This window comes from Oncorhynchus mykiss, chromosome 20 (genome assembly GCF_057628025.1).
Source record: "Oncorhynchus mykiss isolate SJ-2025 chromosome 20, ASM5762802v1, whole genome shotgun sequence".
Lineage (NCBI taxonomy): Eukaryota > Metazoa > Chordata > Actinopteri > Salmoniformes > Salmonidae > Oncorhynchus > Oncorhynchus mykiss.
In genome coordinates, this window is record NC_143041.1 from 44,552,828 (window position 1) to 44,571,712 (window position 18,885).

Consider the following 18,885-nt stretch of genomic DNA (forward strand, 5'->3'; position numbering starts at 1 on the left):
CAGCACCAGTCAATGTGATTAACAGGCTTTAGGGTTTTGGGCTAAAGTCTCTCTTCAGATGGGTGCATGTGTGGTGTTTCATCAATAAACAACCTAGTGAGTATCACTAAGACAGTGTGTCAGTCTAGGGACATGCCTGTGGTGTGAACATGGGACTGTGTGTGTACATGGTTCGAGGTCTGATCCGTTTGGCAGACCAGTCACCAGATGTGAATCAAACAGAACGCCCCCTCTCCTCCTCCCTCCATCCCTCCTCCTTTCCTAATTCTCCCTCCTCTCTCATCTTCCTGTCTCTTCACCCTCCTCTCTCCTCTCCTCATCCTCCTCTCTCCTCTCTCATCCTCCTGTCTCTTCACCCTCCTCTCTCTCTCCTCTCATTCTACTGTCTCTTCACCCTCCTCTCTCCTCTCTCATCCTCCTGTCTCTTCACCCTCCTCTCTCCTCTCTCATCATCCTGTCTCTTCACCCTCCTCTCTACCTACACTCTCATTCTACTGTCTCTTCACCCTCCTCTCTCTCTCCTCTCTCATTCTACTGTCTCTTCACCCTCCTCTCTCTCTCCTCTCTCATTCTACTGTCTTCACCCTCCTCTCTATCTCCTCTCTCATTCTACTGTCTCTTCACCCTCCTCTCTCCTCTCTCATCATCCTGTCTCTTCACCCTCCTCTCTACCTACACTCTCATTCTACTGTCTCTTCACCCTCCTCTCTCTCTCCTCTCTCATTCTACTGTCTCTTCACCCTCCTCTCTCTCTCCTCTCTCATTCTACTGTCTCTTCACCCTCCTCTCTCTCTCCTCTCTCATTCTACTGTCTCTTCACCCTCCTCTCTCTCTCCTCTCTCATTCTCCTGTCTCTTCTCCGTGCCTATGGTTCTAGACTTGATCAGACCAGACGTGAAGCAGACAGATCCATCGCCCTCTCTCCTCATCCATCCCCCTCTCTCCTCATCCATCCTCTCACACTACCCCCTCCATCCTCCCCTGTCCTCTCCAGTCGTCCTCTCTCCCCACCCTCCTCTTCCTCCTCCTCCCCCTCCTCCACCCCCCTCCCCTCCTCCCTCCACATCTCTAGACATTCTGAGTCACTCAGCAGTGATACACATTGATTAGAGAGGGCATGGATGGGGCCATGGTTTACCCAAATCCCCATCAGTTTAAGGGTAGCATCCCAAATGACACCCTATTCACTTCATAGTGCACTACTTTTGACTAGGACCACCCTAAAAGTAGAGCACTATATAGGGAATAGAGTGCCATTTGGGATGCAAATTCAAATTTCAATGCAGACACTCTAAATTCCAATTACATTCTAATTAACTTTTGTTTAAGTTTGCTGCAATTCCAATCCAATTCCAAGTACATTCTCCACTTCCTGCTTGAAATCCAGACTTTAATTTGGAATTAGAAATGCAATTGTAATTGACCCCAACCTGATGCACACTGTGAAGATGATGGGTCCTTGTCCTCCTAGTCAACTTACTGAATGGCTATATGGACCAAACGTGTTCCTTATCTCTTGAATGTCTGTTTTTATTAAACATGAACTGTTCCGCATCTCTTTACTGTCTGTTATTATTAATTATAAACTGGGTGGTTTGAGCCCTGAATGCTGATTGGCTGACAGCCATGGTATATCAGACCATATACCATGGGTATGGCAAAACATGCATTTTTACTGATCTAATTATGTTGTTAACCAGTTTATAATAGCAGCAAGGCATCTCGGAGGTTTGTGCTGTATGGCCAATATACCACGGCTAAGGGCTGTGTCCAGGCACTCTGCTTTGCGTCGTGCATAAGAACAGCCCTTAGCCGTGATATATTGGCCATAGACCACACCCACTCGTGCCTTATTGCTTAAACATGCACTGTTCCTCATCTCTGTTCCGCATCTCGCCCGTTGTTTACCCCTACACAGTTGTCTCAGATCTGTGAAAGAGGAGGTAACGAGGGCAGAGGGGAGGGATTACAGTCAATCTAGGGTATACATCCAAAATAGCACCCTATTCCCTATATAGTGCACTACGTCTGACCAGAGCCTTATGGGCCCTGGTCAAAAATAGTGCACTATGAAGGGAATAGGGTGTCATTTGGGAAGAAGCCCAGAAGTAGAGCTCCCCCATTCTAGAACACTGGAGTGGGTGGGTGGGGGGGGGGGGGGATATCTCGTTCAGAGAGAGAGAGAGCAACCAACTAAAAACAACAAAGAGAAACAGAACAGATGATTTGGGAAACTAAAAGACCCTGCTCTTATCTCGCTGTTTTGTTTGTGATGCTAATCACATGACTGGGTGGGAAACGGTGTCTCTACACTAACTGTCTCTCTGCTACCCAAGCCAGATCCTGAGCCTAAACAATTGCATAAAGGGTAGGATTTTCTCTTATAATGAAATACTTTGTTTGTTGCTTAGCAACCCCCCCAAAAGATAGTATACATGTATGTGCCTGTTGCCTGGCGACTGACTAACATTACATTTGTTGACTGGCAACTGACTGACATTTTATCAGTTGCCTTTTGACTGACATTACATCTGTTGCCTGCCGACTTACTGACATTACATCTGTTGCCTAGCGACTGACTGGCATTACATCTGTTGCCTGTCGACTTACTGACATTACATCTGTTGCCTGGTGACTGACTGACATTACATCTGTTGCCTAGCGACTGACTGACGTTACATTACATCTGTTGCCTGTAGACTGACTGACATTACATCTGCTGCCTATCGACTGACTGACATTACATCCGTTGCTTAGCGACTGACTGACATTACATCTGTTGCCTGGAGACTGACTGACATTACATCTGTTGCCAGGCGGCTGACTGACATTGCATCCGTTGCCTAGCGACTGACTGACATTACATCTGTTGCCTGGCGAATGACTGACATTACATCCGTTGCCTGCCAACTGACTGACATTGCATCTGTTGCCTGGCGACTGTCTGACATTACACCTTTGTGTGTGGGTGTGTGATTATTGGGGGGGGGGGGTAGTGGAAGAGAGAAGACATGACAGGAGCGAGTGAGTGAGAGAAATGCAAAAGAGGAGAGAGCAGAAGGGAGGGAGAGATGGATGGCACGCGGTGGAGGAAGAGTGATTCATGTTCGTTCGATATGGTTCAGAAAAGTCACTGGCTCACTCATTATTACCTAGTATTTCAGTCTCTCTGTGATTTAACCAACTCCTAGTGTTCCAGTCTCTCTGTGATTTAACCAACTCCTAGTGTTCCAGTCTCTCTGTGATTTAACCAACTCCTAGTATTTCAGTCTCTCTGTGATTTAACCAACTCCTAGTGTTCCAGTCTCTCTGTGATTTAACCAACTCCTAGTGTTCCAGTCTCTCTGTGATTTAACCAACTCCTACCTAGTGTTCAGTCATTCAGTAGCGGTCATCTATACTGGTTCAGGTCTCTTAGTGTTGCCTCTACAGTAGTAGTCATCTATACTGGTTCAGGTCTCTTAGTGTTGCCTCTACAGTAGTAGTCATCTATACTGGTTCAGGTCTCTTAGTGTTGCCTCTACAGTAGTAGACATCTATACTGGTTCAGGTCTCTTAGTGTTGCCTCTACAGTAGTAGACATCTATACTGGTTCAGGTCTCTTAGTGTTGCCTCTACAGTAGTAGTCATCTATACTGGTTCAGGTCTCTTAGTGTTGCCTCTACAGTAGCTGTCATCTCATCTGCTATTGAAAGTCAACACATCAAAATGAGAAACACTAATGATTATTTTCTTAAGTAACTCAAATCGGTGTTCTCAAATAAATCCACGCTGATTAGAGTGATTGAATGATCTATAGTAGACATGGTTGATACAATGATTGGTAACAGTGAGAGAGCAGGAGAACGAGAGTGAGAGAGAGAGAGAGAGAGACAGAGAGAGAGAGAGAGACAGAGACAGAGACAGAGAGCGAGCGAGAGAGAGAGACAGAAACAGAGAGAGACAGAGACAGAGAGAGAGAGACAGAGAGAGAGAGACAGAGAGAGAGACAGAGAGAGAGACCGAGAGAGAGAGAGAGAGAGAGAGAGAGAGAGACAGAGACAGAGACAGAGACAGAGAGCGAGCGAGCGAGAGAGAGAGAGAGAGAGACAGAGACAGAGAGAGAGCGAGCGAGCGAGAACACAATTAGACCAAAACGAATCATGAGAAATCAAAAAGATAAGATAATGACTTGGCACGTTGAAAAGAATTAAGAAAAAACAGAGAAAACTAGAAAGCTATTTGGCCCGAAACAGGGAGTACACCATGGCATAATACCTGACCACTGTGACTGACCCAAAATTAAGGAAAGCTTTGACTATGTAAAGACTCAGTGAGCATAGCCTTGCTATTGAGAAAGGTCGCCGTAGGCAGACCTGGCTCTCAAGAGAAGACAGGCTATGTGCACCCTGCCCACAAAATGAGGTAGAAACTGAGCTGCACTTCCTAACCTCCTGCCAAATCAATGTATGACCATATTAGAGACACACATTTCCTTCAGATTACACAGACCCACAAAGAATTCGAAAACAAATCCAATTTTGATAAACTCCCATATCTACTGGGTGAAATTCCACAGTGTGACATCACAGCAGCAAGATGTGTGACCTGTTGCCACAAGAAAAGGTCAACCAATGAAGAACAAAACACCATTGTAAATACAACCCATATTTATGCTTATTTATTTGCCGTTTGTACTTTAACTATTTGCACATTGTTACAACACTGTATATAGACAAAATATGATATTTGAAATGTCTATTCTTTTTATGTGTGATTGTAATATTTCCTGTTGACTTTATTGTTCATTTCACTTTTGTTTATTATCTATTTCACTTGCTTTGGCAATGTTAACATATGTTTCCCATGTCAATAAAGGCTCTTGAATTTAAATGAATTGAAATGGAGAGAGAGAGCGAGAGAGCGAGAGAGATCACTGAAGGTCAGAGGATTGTCCTTCCCTCCCTTTGCCATCTCTCTCACTAATGTGCATTAGGCTGGGAGATCATTACTACACTGGAGGATTCAACTAGGAACTCACTGTCTAGCCACATATTTGATGAGTTGTTACCTGTACTGAACAATGTATTAGATTTTTCTACAAGTTTAGAGGATAAGAATAGGGATTTATCCAAAATCTATTTATCTATCAATACACACCGCTCTCTCGGTGTCTATCTATCAATCTATCAATCTATCAATCTATCTACAGTGGGGAGAACAAGTATTTGATACACTGCCGATTTTGCAGGTTTTCCTACTTACAAAGCATGTCTGTCATTTTTATCATAGGTACACTTCAACTGTGAGAGACGGAATCTAAAACAAAAATCCAGAAAATCACATTGTATGATTTTTAAGTAATTCATTTGCATTTTAATGCATGACATAAGTATTTGATACATCAGAAAAGCAGAACTTAATATTTGGTACAGAAACCTTTGTTTGCAATTACAGAGATCATATGTTTCCTGTAGTTCTTGACCAGGTTTGCACACACTGCAGCAGGGATTTTGGCCCACTCCTCCATACAGACCTTCTCTAGATCCTTCAGGTTTCGGCGCTGTCGCTGGGCAATATGGACTTTCAGCTCCCTCCAAAGATTTTCTATTGGGTTCAGGTCTGGAGACTGGCTAGGCCACTCCAGGACCTTGAGATGCTTCTTACGGAGCCACTCCTTAGTTGCCCTGGCTGTGTGTTTCGGGTCGTTGTCATGCTGGAAGACCCACCCACGACCCATCTTCAATGCTCTTACTGAGGAAAGGAGGTTGTTGGACAAGATCTCGCGATACATGGCCACATCTATCCTCCCCTCAATACGGTGCAGTCGTCCTGTCCCCTTTGCAGAAAAGCAGCCCCAAAGAATGAAGTTGCCACCTCCATGCTTCACGGTTGGGTTGGTGTTCTTGGGGTTGTACTCATCCTTCTTCTTCCTCCAAACACGGCGAGTGGAGTTTAGACCAAAAAGCTCTATTTATGTCTCATCAGACCACATGACCTTCTCCCATCCCTCCTCTGGATTATCCAGATGGTCATTGGCAAACTTCAGACGGGCCTGGACATGCGTGCGCTGCAGGATTTTAATCCATGACGGCGTAGTGTGTTACTAATGGTTTTCTTTGAGACTGTGGTCCCAGCTCTCTTCAGGTCATTGACCAGGTCCTGCCGTGTAGTTCTGGGCTGATCCCTCACCTTTCTCATGATCATTGATGCCCAACGAGGTGAGATCTTGCATGGAGCCCCAGACCGAGGGTGATTGACCGTCATCTTGAACTTCTTCCATTTTCTAATAATTGCGCCAACACTTATTGCCTTCTCACCAAGCTGCTTGCCTATTGTCCCGTAGCCCTCCCAGCCTTGTGCCGATCTACAATTTTATCCCTGATGTCCTTACACAGCTCTCTGAGAGCTGGAATTCTTACTGGTTGGTAGGTGATCAAATACTTATGTAATGCAATAAAATGCAAATTAATTACTTAAAAAATCATACAATGTGATTTTCTGGATTTTTGTTTTAGATTCCGTCTCTCACAGTTGAAGTGTACCTATGATAAAAAATTACAGACCTATACATGCTTTGTAAGTAAGAAACTCTGCAAAATCGGCAGTGTATCAAATACTTGTTCTCCCCACTGTATCTATACATACCGCTCTCTCTGTGTCTATCTATCTATCCATACATACATACATACATACACTCTCTCTGTGTCTATCTATCTATCCATACATACATACATACATACATACACTCTCTCTGTGTCTATCTATCTATCTATCCATACATACATACATACACTCTCTCTGTTTCTATCTCTCTTTCTCTATATATACACTACCATTCAAAGGTTTGGGGTCACTTAGAAATGTCATTGTTTTTTAAAGAAAATAACATCAAATGAATCAGAAATACAGTGTAGACATTGTTAATGTGGTAAATGGAATATCTACATAGGTGTCCAGAGGCCCATTATCAGCACCCATCACTCCTGTGTTCCAATGGCACGTTGTGTTAGCTAATCCAAGTTTATCATTTTAAAAGGCTAATTGATCATTAGAAAAACCGTTTTGCAATTATGTTAGCACAGCTGAAAACTGTTGTTCTGATTAAAGAAGCAATAAAAACTGGCCTTCTTTAGACTAATTGAGTATCTGGAGCATCAGCATTTGTGGTTTCGATTACAGGCTCAAAATGGCCAGAAACAAATAACTTTCTTCTGAAACTTATCCGTCTATTCTTGTTCTGAGAAATGAAGGCTATTCCATGCGAGAAATTGCCAAGAAACTGAAGATCTCGTGCAACTGTCTGGAATTTTCCAAGCTGTTTAAAGGCAGTCAATGTAGTGTATGTAAACTTCTGATCCACTGGGATTGTGATACAGTGAATTATAAGTGAAATAATCTGTCTGTAAACAATTGTTGGAAAAATGACTTGTGTCATTCACAAAGTAGATGTCCTAACCGACTTGCCAAAACTATAGTTTGTTAACAAGACATTATTGGAATGGTTGAAAAATGAGTTTTAATGACTTCAACCTAAGTGTATATAAACTTCCGACTTCAACTGTATCTCAGATAGGGGGGGGGGGTGTGGCCTAAGAGGGTTTTATAAATAACCATCAACCACTGGGTCTTGCGACGGGCATACATAGATGACCAGTTTACAGAGGAGTATAGAGTGCAATGATGTGTCCTATAAGGAGCATTGGTGCCAAATCTGTTGCCGAAATGGTAAAGAACATCTATGTGTAGTGTCATACCCAAGAACACTTGAGGATGGAATCGCTGCCCAAAGGAGCTTCCACAAAGTACTGAGTAAAGGATCTGAATACTTATGTAAAAGTGATATGTCAGTGTTTTATTTTTTAATAAATTAGCAAACATTTCTAAAAAAAAAACTAAAAAAAATGTTAAATCTGTTTTTGCTTTGTCATTATGGGTTATTGTGTGTAGATTTAATTTTTTTTTATTTTTATCCATTTTTGAATAAGGGATAATAACATTTGGAAAAAGTCAAAGGGATCTGAATACTTTCCGAAGGCACCTTAGAAAGTGGATTCGGCTATTTCAGTCACACCCGTTGCTGACAGGTATATAAACTCGAGCACACAGCCAATGCAATCTCCATAGACAAACAGTGGCAGTAGAATGGCCCGTACGGAAGTGCTCAGTGACTTTCAACATGGAACCGTCATAGGATGCCACCTTTCCAACAAGTCAGTTCGTCAAATTTCTGCTCTGCAAGAGCTGCTCCCGGTCAACTGTAAGTGCTGTTCTTGTGAAGTGGAAACGTCTAGGAGCAACAACGGCTCAGCCGCAAACCGATGTTTAGCCGACACCCACATGGTTTTGGCGGAGACGGAGACGGAGGTGGACCTACATTAGAGCTGTCAAATCCACAAGTAGCTCCCGGCTTTATACCTAAAGCATCAACAGAAATTACATTAACAGTGAGAAGTTAATATACACCTCCATTAGGATGATAAAAGTTCTGATTTCTTCGTGTTAAATAAAAAAGAAGATTACGTTCAATTTCTCGATGTGAACTTCTAACGCGAGTGGGGCGGGTTTGGTTTCGTGACAAGGATCGCAAGAGCAACTGCTCACCAACGCAGTTCCACCAACCGACACAGCCAAACCATTGTCTTTGAGGGTGTCAGCTATCGCCGGTTAATGAGGGTGTCAGCAATCGCCTGTTAATGAGAGTGTCAGCAATCGCCTGTTAATGAGGGTGTCAGCAATCGCCTGTTAATGAGGGTGTCAGCAATCGCCTGTTAATGAGGGTGTCAGCAATCGCCTGTTAATGAGGGTGTCAGCAATCGCCTGTTAATGAGGGTGTCAGCAATCGCCTGTTAATAAGGGTGTCAGCAATCGCCTGTTAATGAGGGTGTCAGCTATCGCCGGTTAATGAGGGTGTCAGCTATCGCCTGTTAATGAGGGTGTCAGCAATCGCCTGTTAATGAGGGTGTCGGCAATCGCCAGTTAATACTTCATCTGATTGAATCTAGGCCTTGATCCCTACAGTGACGCACAGTATTGTGCTGGCAACTGATTTTTGATGAATGTCTCATTGACAGACAGCAATGAGAGACTGGTGTAATAGCAGCAGCAGCTAGCATTATCCCAGCTAGCACTATTCTGGACTGACTGACGGAAGCCTGTCAACTGTATGTGTGTGTGTGTGTGTGTGTGTGTGTGTGTGTGTGTGTGTGTGTGTGTGTGTGTGTGTGTGTGTGTGTGTGTTGGTTCTTCCAACCTTGCGGGGACAATTTTAAGTTGAATCAAATCAAAGAGTAGCAGTGGTGTAGAAGGTGGAGGGGGGCAGGGGGGCAATGCAAAGGGGAGGGGGGCAGGGGGGCAATGCAAAGGGGAGGGGGGCAGGGGGGCAATGCAAAGGGGAGGGGGGTAGGGCAATGCAAAAAGTCTGGGCAGCCATTTCACTAGATGGTCAGGAGTCTTATGGCTTGGGGGTAGAATCTGTTTAGGAGCCTCTTGGGCCTAGACTTGGCATTCCGGTACCGCTTGCCGTGTGGTAGCAGAGAGAACAGTCTATGACTAGGGTGGATGGAGTCTTTGACAATTTTTTAGGGCCTTCCTCTGACACCGCCCGGTATAGAGGTCCTGGATGGCAGGAAGCTTGGCTCCAGTGATGTACTGGACCGTACGCACCACCCTCTGCAGTGCCTTGCGGTCGGAGGCCGAGCAGTTGCCATACCAGGCAATGATGCAACCATGCTCTTGATGGTGCAGGTGTATACACTTTTGAGGATCTGAAGACCCATGACAAATCTTTTCAGTCTCCTGAGGGGGAATAGGTTTTGTTGTGCACGCTTCACGACTGTCTTGGTGTGCTTGGACCATGTTAGTTTGTTGGTGATGTGGACACCAAGGAACTTGAAGCTCTCAACTTGCTCCACTGCATCCCTGTCGATGAGAATGGGGGCGTGCTCGGTCCTCTTTTTCCTGTAGTCCACAATTAACTCCTTTGTCTTAATCACATTTAGGGAGAGGTTGTTGTCCTGGCACCACATGGACAGGTCTCTGACCTCCTCCCTATCGGCCGTCTCGTTGTTGTCGGTTATCAGGCCTACCACTGTTGTATCTTCTGCGAATTTAATGATGGTGTTGGAGTCGTGCCTGGCCGTGCAGTGAACAGGGAGTGCAGTAGGGGGCTTAGCATGCACCCCTGAGGGGCCCCTGTGTTGAGGATCAGTGTGGCGGATGTGTGTGTTACCTACCCTTACGACCTGGGGGCGGCCCGTCAGGAAACCCAGGATCCAGTTGCAGAGGGAGGTGTTTAGTCCCAGGGTCCTTAGCTTAGTGATGAGCTTTGTGGGCACTATGGTGTTGAACACTGAGCTGTAGTCAATGAAAAGCATTCTCACATAGCTGTTTCTTTTGTCCAGTTGGGAAAAGGCAGTGTGGAGTGCAATAGAGATTGCATCATCTGTAGATCTGTTGGGGCGGTATGCAAATTGGAGTGGGTCTAGGGTTTCTGGGGTGATGGTGTTGATGTGAGCCATGACCAGCCTTTCAAAACACTTCATGGCTACAGACGTGAGTGCTTCGGGTTGGTAGTCATTTAGGCAGGTTACCTTAGTGTTCTTGGGCACAGGGACTATGGTGGTCTGCTTGAAACATGTTGGTATTACAGACTTGGCCAGGGACAGGTTGAAAATGTCAGTAAAGACACTTGCCGGTGTACACTTGATCGGAGTACACGTCCTGGTAATCCGTCTGTCCCTGCGGCCTTGTGAAGGTTGATCTGTCTAAAGGTCTTACTCACATCGGCTGCAGAGAGCGTGATCACACAGTCTTCCAGTACAGCTGGTGCTCTCATGCATGTTTCAGCGTTATTTGCCTCGAAGCGAGCATAGAAGTAGTTTAGCTCGTCTGGTAGGCTTCTGTCACTAGGCAGCTCTCGGCTGTGCTTCCCTTTGTAGTCTGTAATGGTTTTCAGGCCCTGCCACATCCGACAAATGTCAGAGCTGGTATAGTACGACTCGATCTTAGTCCAGTATTGATGCTTTGTGTGTTTGATGGTTCGTCGGAGGGCATAGCGGGATTTCTTCTAAGCTTCCGGGTTAGAGTCCCGCTCCTTGAAAGCGGCAGCTCTAGCCTTTAGCTTAGTGCGAATGCTGCCTGTAATCCATGGCTTCTGGTTGAGGTATGTACATACGGTCACTGTGGGGATGACATCATCAATGCACTTATTGATGAAGCCAATGACAGATGTGGTGTACTCCACAATGCCATTTGAGAAATCCCGGAACATATTCCAGTCTGCCAGCAAAACAGTCCTGTAGCTCAGCAACTGCTTCATCTGACCACTTTTTCATTGACCGAGTCACTTACTGCTCTAATCTTTGCTTGTAAGAAGAAATCAAGAGGATGGAATTATGGTCAGATTTGCCAAATGGAGGACGAGGGAGAGCTTTGTATGCGTCTCTGTGTGTGGAATGTAGGTGGTCCAGAGTTATTTTCCCTTTTGTTGCACATTTAACATGCTGATAGAAATTTGGTAAAAACTGATTTAAATTTCTCTGCATTAAAGTCCCCGGCTACTAGGAGCATCGCTTCTGGGTGAGCGTTTTCTTGTTTGCTTATGACGGAATACAACTCATTCAATGCTATCTGAGGTGATATGTATTCAATGCTATCTGAGGTGAATTGTATTCAATGCTATCTGAGGTGATATGTATTCAATGCTATCTGAGGTGATATGTATTCAATGCTATCTGAGGTGATATGTATTCAATGCTATCTGAGGTGATATGTATTCAATGCTATCTGAGGTGATATGTATTCAATGCTATCTGAGGTGATATGTATTCAATGCTATCTGAGGTGATATGTATTCAATGCTATCTGAGGTGATATGTATTCAATGCTATCTGAGGTGATATGTATTCAATGCTATCTGAGGTGATATGTATTCAATGCTATCTGAGGTGATATGTGAACAGCTACGAAGAATACAGATGAGATCTCTCTCGGTAGGGGTTAGGGGTTAGGTTTAAGGTTAGGGTTACAATTAGAGTTAAAATTAGGGTTAGGGTAAGTGGTTGGTGGTTTAGGGTTAGGAGTTAGGTTTAGGGTTTGCGTAATGGGTTAAGGTTAGGGTTATGGTAAGGGTTTAAAACAGGCCTAAATTGCAGGCCTACTGGTGTCAATGGCCTTAACAAATTTCTTTGGCGCTAATTCTGCTCATGTAATTTGAGATAACGAGATGACACATGGCTGTAAGAGATACTAATGTGTTTGTTCATTCTCAACCAACATTATGCAAAATATGTCCTAAAAAAATAGTGTCCTATGTAACCGGTGTGAAATGGCTAACTATTTAGCGGTACATGCTAGTAGCGTTTCAATCAGTGAGGTCACTCGTTCTTAAAACATTTATGCACGCCAAGTAGTTGTTTCCCTTGCTCTGTAAGGGCCGCTGCTTCTGTGCAGCGATAGGTAACGATGCTTCGAGGGTGACAATGTTATGCTTTTGTTATAACTGTGTTAAGGGTTAGAACTGTTATTGTTTCATTTGGGGGAAAAGGAAACAATGTTGTTCCTGGTGATTTGTTGGGTGGGGAAACATTATTGCACAGGGACTGTCAGGATCATAGGCTTATAGCAAATAATAAAATACACAAATCCTGAATCCAAATGATATGAAGCCACAGTACCACACTAAAACAGCGACACAGACAATAGTTAATTTCTGTCACAAGTTGTGAATGCATTGGAAAAGTGCTGCTGTGGACACATGGATATGACCAACCTTTTTTTTGGTATTACAGTGGCAGCAGACGGTCCACAGGTAGTTGAGAGATCTCCAGAGCAGAATGATGAAGAGACCCCCAAAGAACGTAACCATGGAGGAGGCGAGGAAAGCCCACCACATGCGCTGCCCGTTGCTATCACAGGGCACATCTGGGGAGAACGGGATGATCACATCCATCTTGGATATGCGGATAGAGGGAGAGTCCGGATAGTAACTATGTTTACCTTTAGGCATTATTCTGAGGCTACCGATGCCCAGGGATATGTTGCCATGTTCTATAACTAGCATCCAGACTCTTTGAGTAGTTCCAGACAGTGTCCCCTACCCCACAATTCAGCCATATCGCTTAAACTAACTACCTTCTTCTTCCTCTACTCTGCCCGGTTCGTTTTCATCAGTCCTTCTTCTATGTAAATGTTGTGTTCTCAGCGACCTGTTACGCACAAACTTCACTTCAAATGACAGGATGTGTTCGTTCCATATACAGCAGTCATTCACACATCGTTAAAGAAGACATGTCTAAATGCGAATTGTGTGTAAAAAAAAAAAAAAGAATCTGATATTTCTTTAAAACTCTTTCATTTAATTCCATATAGGAAATCCAATTACTGTTCTTCTTTGCTTGTTTGTTCTGGTGTAAGGGTTTAATACTTCCAGAAAAGGCAGCTCTTATCTTCGCGCAACCTGTCGATCAGGTTCCTGCATCTGGTAACCGAATAGCGTAAAGCGCAATCGATGGGTAGCCCTCGCTCACAAAACTCCACCTTGTTGAGAACCAGGTCCGTTACTTCTGGTACATTTAGCGCTCTCGCTAGCTGTTGAAGACTACTTCCTGTCTTTATAACCGCGATTTTCTCATTTATTCCCTTTCAGAAAAGATTTGCGATAACGCTTTCCATAGGTTTGTTGTCCTCTTCTTGCTTCAGCGGCGGCCAGCTGATATGCGGCTACCGGGTCAGATCTGTTTGGAAGATGGCTAGGGAGATGTACAGGTAGCAGGGGTGGAGCCATCAACAACATCTGACCGACTCATATGTTTCGGTGGTCCTCAAACATCATCCTGTCAGTGATTCTACGGCGACGTCCCTTCTCATTCGATTCGTAGTTGTTTTTTAAAATATATTTATGAGCACTTTCTACAGGCTATTAAGATAGCAAGATAATGGATACACTGGTTTTATTTATCTGCGTATCGGCGTAATTTTCCAATGGATTATATAATAGTATTATTATTGATTATTTAGAATAGCCTACATGTCTTGCTTCGAATGCGCACAAAACCCATTATTTTAAAAGCGTTTCGTGTCTGAGGGAGGATGAGGAGAGGATGCATTTTTTTCCCCGAAAATAATACAACAGGACCATGCTGTCCACACCTCGGCCTTGAATAGGACCTGTTGATTAGTCACGCCTAGCAATCTGTTGCTCTTTTTGTTGTTGTCAAGAAAACAAGTCGGCCACGTACAATTTCCGTGGTAATAGCTTTGCCACATGTAAACAAAAATAATGGTCATACAACATGTTTAATTTAAAGCATGATTCTATTAATTAATTTTAAAGATGTACTAGGATGATATAATGAAGCAAATATGCAATTAAAGAAATTCATAGCTCGGGAAAATGATGCTGTTACACTTGTAGTTTAAATATATAAATAAAGCGTTTTTATTCTGCACTTTTAGTCCCAAAAAATGTATATGAATTTACAAATCTATGAACCGGAGATTTTGCTCTCCCTGGTGGTCACACATTGCATCAATTGCCTCATCTTTGGATTCATGAGCCTGCTGCGGCAGAGAAGACATGCACGCCTCGATTCAAATTCCCAATGGATTGGATCTGGAAATAGGACAGAACATTTACGCACACATCCAAAGTACAGTTTCACGTGGCGTCTCTTCTACGACTTTAAAGAAGAAACCATAGAAGAAGAAAAACAACATGATTCAAACGGAGACTATAGAAAGATGCAGATACTAGATGGTATGTCTGTTGGTACAGTTAGACTATTCATTTAAATCAATCACATTCATTTTATAGAGCTCTTTTTACATCAGCAGTTGTCACAAAGTGCTCTACAGATACCCAGTCTAAAACCACAAAGAGCAAGGAATGCAGAGGCAGAACCACAGTGGAAAAACTCAGTAGCAAGGCAGGAACCTAGGAAGAAACCTACAGAGGAACCAGGCTCCTGGGGGTGGCCAGTCCTCTTCTAGCTGTACCAGGTAGAGAGGAACCAGGCTCCTAGGGGTGGCCAGTCCTCTTCTAGCTGTACCAGGTAGAAAGGAACCAGGCTCTGAGGGGTGGCCAGTCCTCTTCTAGTTGTACCAGGTAGAGAGGAACCAGGCTCCTGGGGGTGGCCAGTCCTCTTCTATCTGTACCAGGTAGATAAGGAACCAGGCTCCGAGGGGTGGCCAGTCCTCTTCTAGTTGTACCAGGTAGAGAGGAACCAAGCTCCTTGGGGTGGCCAGTCCTCTTCTATCTGTACCAGGTAGAGAGGAACCAGGCTCCTATGGGTGGCCAGTCCTCTTCTAGCTGTACCAGGTAGAGAGGAACCAGGCTCCGAGGGGTGGCCAGTCCTCTTCTAGCTGTACCAGGTAGAGAGGAACCAGGCTCCTAGGGGTGGCCAGTCCTCTTCTAGCTGTACCAGGTAGAGAGGAACCAGGCTCTGAGGGGTGGCCAGTCCTCTTCTAGTTGTACCAGGTAGAGAGGAACCAGGCTCCTAGGGGTGGCCAGTCCTCTTCTATCTGTACCAGGTAGATAAGGAACCAGGCTCCGAGGGGTGGCCAGTCCTCTTATGGCGTGTGTAAAAGAGACATAACATTAACATACAGACATGATGGGCCTAAAGTATATGACATCACATCCTGTATGGACACATTGGCTTCTTCTATAGACCAGTCCAAATACACCTGTACCAAAGGGGACAGAGTGTAAGTCAGATGAGGAGTGGGATGTCTTGGACTGTTACTCCTGTGGCCAGACCTCCATCTGAGTGTTCATCACTCTTGGTCCTTTAAATTGTACCAATGTACCATTGACTTCACTTTGTTCTTGGTCCAATATAGTCATGATCTGTGCATTGGTACAATGGTACAATATAAATGCTAATAACAATTAAAACGAATCAAATGAACTTTCATAACATAAATAGTAGAATTTCATTGAGAAGTGAGAAGATGAAATGTTGTAATAATTTTTTTTTTTAAGTAAAGTATTGTACCAGCATACCTACAGTATGTCTATGTATGTAAAGCCTACATTCTTCAAATTAATTGATCTTCTTCTAGTTTGGCGAATTCAAACCCCTTAATTAAAACATATTCTCAATTTCTGGTAATAAAAATATGCCAATAAAGGCAACAAATTAATTAAATGTTAGGAACATTGAACAACACATACGGTGAAACTATCGTACCGACGGTTAAAAATGATTGGATCTGAAAGTCGACAGATAAATGGTGCCAAACAGTACGTTGTTATTTTGGCCCAACGTACAGAAGGAAACATTGAGAACTACGGAATAGGGTGCTATTTCTGATGTAACCTCAGAGTTTATTAGCAAACAGTGTTGTTGTTATATTATTGATCAGGTTGGATCACGTACCCATGGATAAGTGGATCATACGTCACCTTTCCTACCAAGTGTTGACGGGTTGTGTAGATAGAAGCAACTATGAATCTTCTAGAGAACTCCGTCAGGAATCCAAAGGGCTTCACTTTGTTCTTGGTCCAATAGAGTCATGATCTGTGCAAATGTAGGACAGGCGATGGACGATGGTCATAACATAACCATAGCCATCAACATCAACAACAAAATCAACATAACCATCATAACATAACCATCAACATAACCATCAACATAAACATAACATAACCATTAACATAAATCATCAACATAACCATCAACATAACCATCAACATAACCATCAACATAACCAACAACATAACCATCAACATAAATCATCAACATAACCATCAACATAACCATCAACATAAACATAACATAACCATCAACATAACCATCAACATAAACCATCAACATAACTATTAACATAACCATCAACATAACCATCAACATAACCATCAACATAAACCATCAACATAACTATTAACATAACCATCAACATAACCATCAACATAACCATCAACATAACCATCAACATAACTATTAACATAACCATCAACATAACCATCAACATAAACCATCAACATAACTATTAACATAACCATCAACATAACCATCAACATAACCATCAACATAACTATTAACATAACCATCAACATAACCATCAACATAAACCATCAACATAAACCATCAACATAACCATCAACATAACCATCAACATAACCAACAACATAACCATCAACATAAATCATCAACATAACCATCAACATAACCATCAACATAAACATAACATAACCATCAACATAAATCATCAACATAACCATCAACATAACCATCAACATAACCATCAACATAACCAACAACATAACCATCAACATAAATCATCAACATAACCATCAACATAACCATCAACATAACCATCAACATAACCATCAACATAAACATAACATAACCATCAACATAAACATAACATTACCATCAACATAAATCATCAACATAACCATCAACATAACCATCAACATAACCAACAACATAACCATCAACATAAATCATCAACATAACCATCAACATAACCATCAACATAAACATAACATAACCATCAACATAACCATCAACATAACCATCAACATAACCAACAACATAACCATCAACATAACCATCAACATAACCATTAACATAACCATCAACATAAATCATCAACATAACTATTAACATAACCATCAACATAACCATCAACATAAACATAACATAACCATCAACATAACCATCAACATAACCATCAACATAACCAACAACATAACCATCAACATAAATCATCAACATAACCATCAACATAACCATCAACATAAACATAACATAACCATTAACATAACCATCAACATAACCATCAACATAAACCATCAACATAACCATCAACATAACCATCAACATAACCATTAACATAACCATCAACATAACCATCAACATAACCATCAACATAACTATTAACATAACCATCAACATAACCATCAACATAACCATCAACATAACCATCAACATAACCATTAACATAACCATCAACATAAACCATCAACATAACCATCAACATAACCATCAACATAACCATCAACATAAACCATCAACATAACTATTAACATAACCATCAACATAACCATCAACATAACCATCAACATAACCATCAACATAACTATTAACATAACCATTAACATAAACATAACATAACCACCAACATAACCATCAACATAACCATCAACATAAACATAACATAACCACAATTTATTGAGACTGAAGTGCATGTGTACTTGTAAAACATAGTTTGAAAATGAGGCTATAAAACGTAGACAGTTTGATGCTATAAAATGTAGACAGTTTGATGCTATAAAATGTAAACAGTTTGATGCTATAAAATTTAGACAGTTTGAGGCTAGGAAAATGTAGACAGTTTGATGCTAGGAAAATGTAGACAGTTTGAGGCTATAAAATGTAGACAGTTTGAGGCTATGAAAATGTAGACAGTTTGAGGCTATAAAATGTAGACAGTTTGATGCTATGAAAATGTAGACAGTTTGAGACTATGAAAATGTAGACAGTTTGATGCTATGAAAATGTAGACAGTTTGAGGCTAGGAAAATGTAGACAGTTTGAGGCTATGAAAATGTAGACAGTTTGAGGCTATAAAATGTAGACAGTTTGAGGCTATGAAAATGTAGACAGTTTGAGGCTATAAAATGTAGACAGTTTGAGACTATAAAATGTAGACAGTTTGAGGCTATGAAAATGTAGACAGTTTGATGCTATGAAAATGTAGACAGTTTGATGCTAGGAAAATGTAGACAGCTTGAGACTATGAAAATGTAGACAGTTTGATGCTAGGAAAATGTAGACAGCTTGAGACTGAAAATGTAGACAGTTTGATGCTAGGAAAATGTAGACAGTTTGATGCTAGGAAAATGTAGACAGCTTGAGACTGAAAATGTAGACAGTTTGATGCTATGAAAATGTA

The 18,885-nt window shown here is 42.3% G+C and overlaps 1 protein-coding gene across 4 annotated transcripts in view; it reads right to left on the reverse strand.

Moving 5' to 3' along the window:
* LOC100301650 (calcium-activated potassium channel subunit alpha-1a) overlaps positions 1-13,943 on the reverse strand; it is a 204,527-nt gene extending 190,584 nt beyond the window's left edge. For all 4 annotated transcript variants that reach the window (XM_090213112.1, XM_090213114.1, XM_090213111.1 and 1 more), the window contains exon 1: positions 12,752-13,943. In XM_090213112.1, the coding sequence (XP_090069238.1) occupies positions 12,752-13,042 (291 nt within the window). In that variant the 5' untranslated portion in view covers positions 13,043-13,943. The remainder of the gene's footprint in view (positions 1-12,751) is intronic.
* Positions 13,944-18,885: the final 4,942 nt, after the last annotated feature.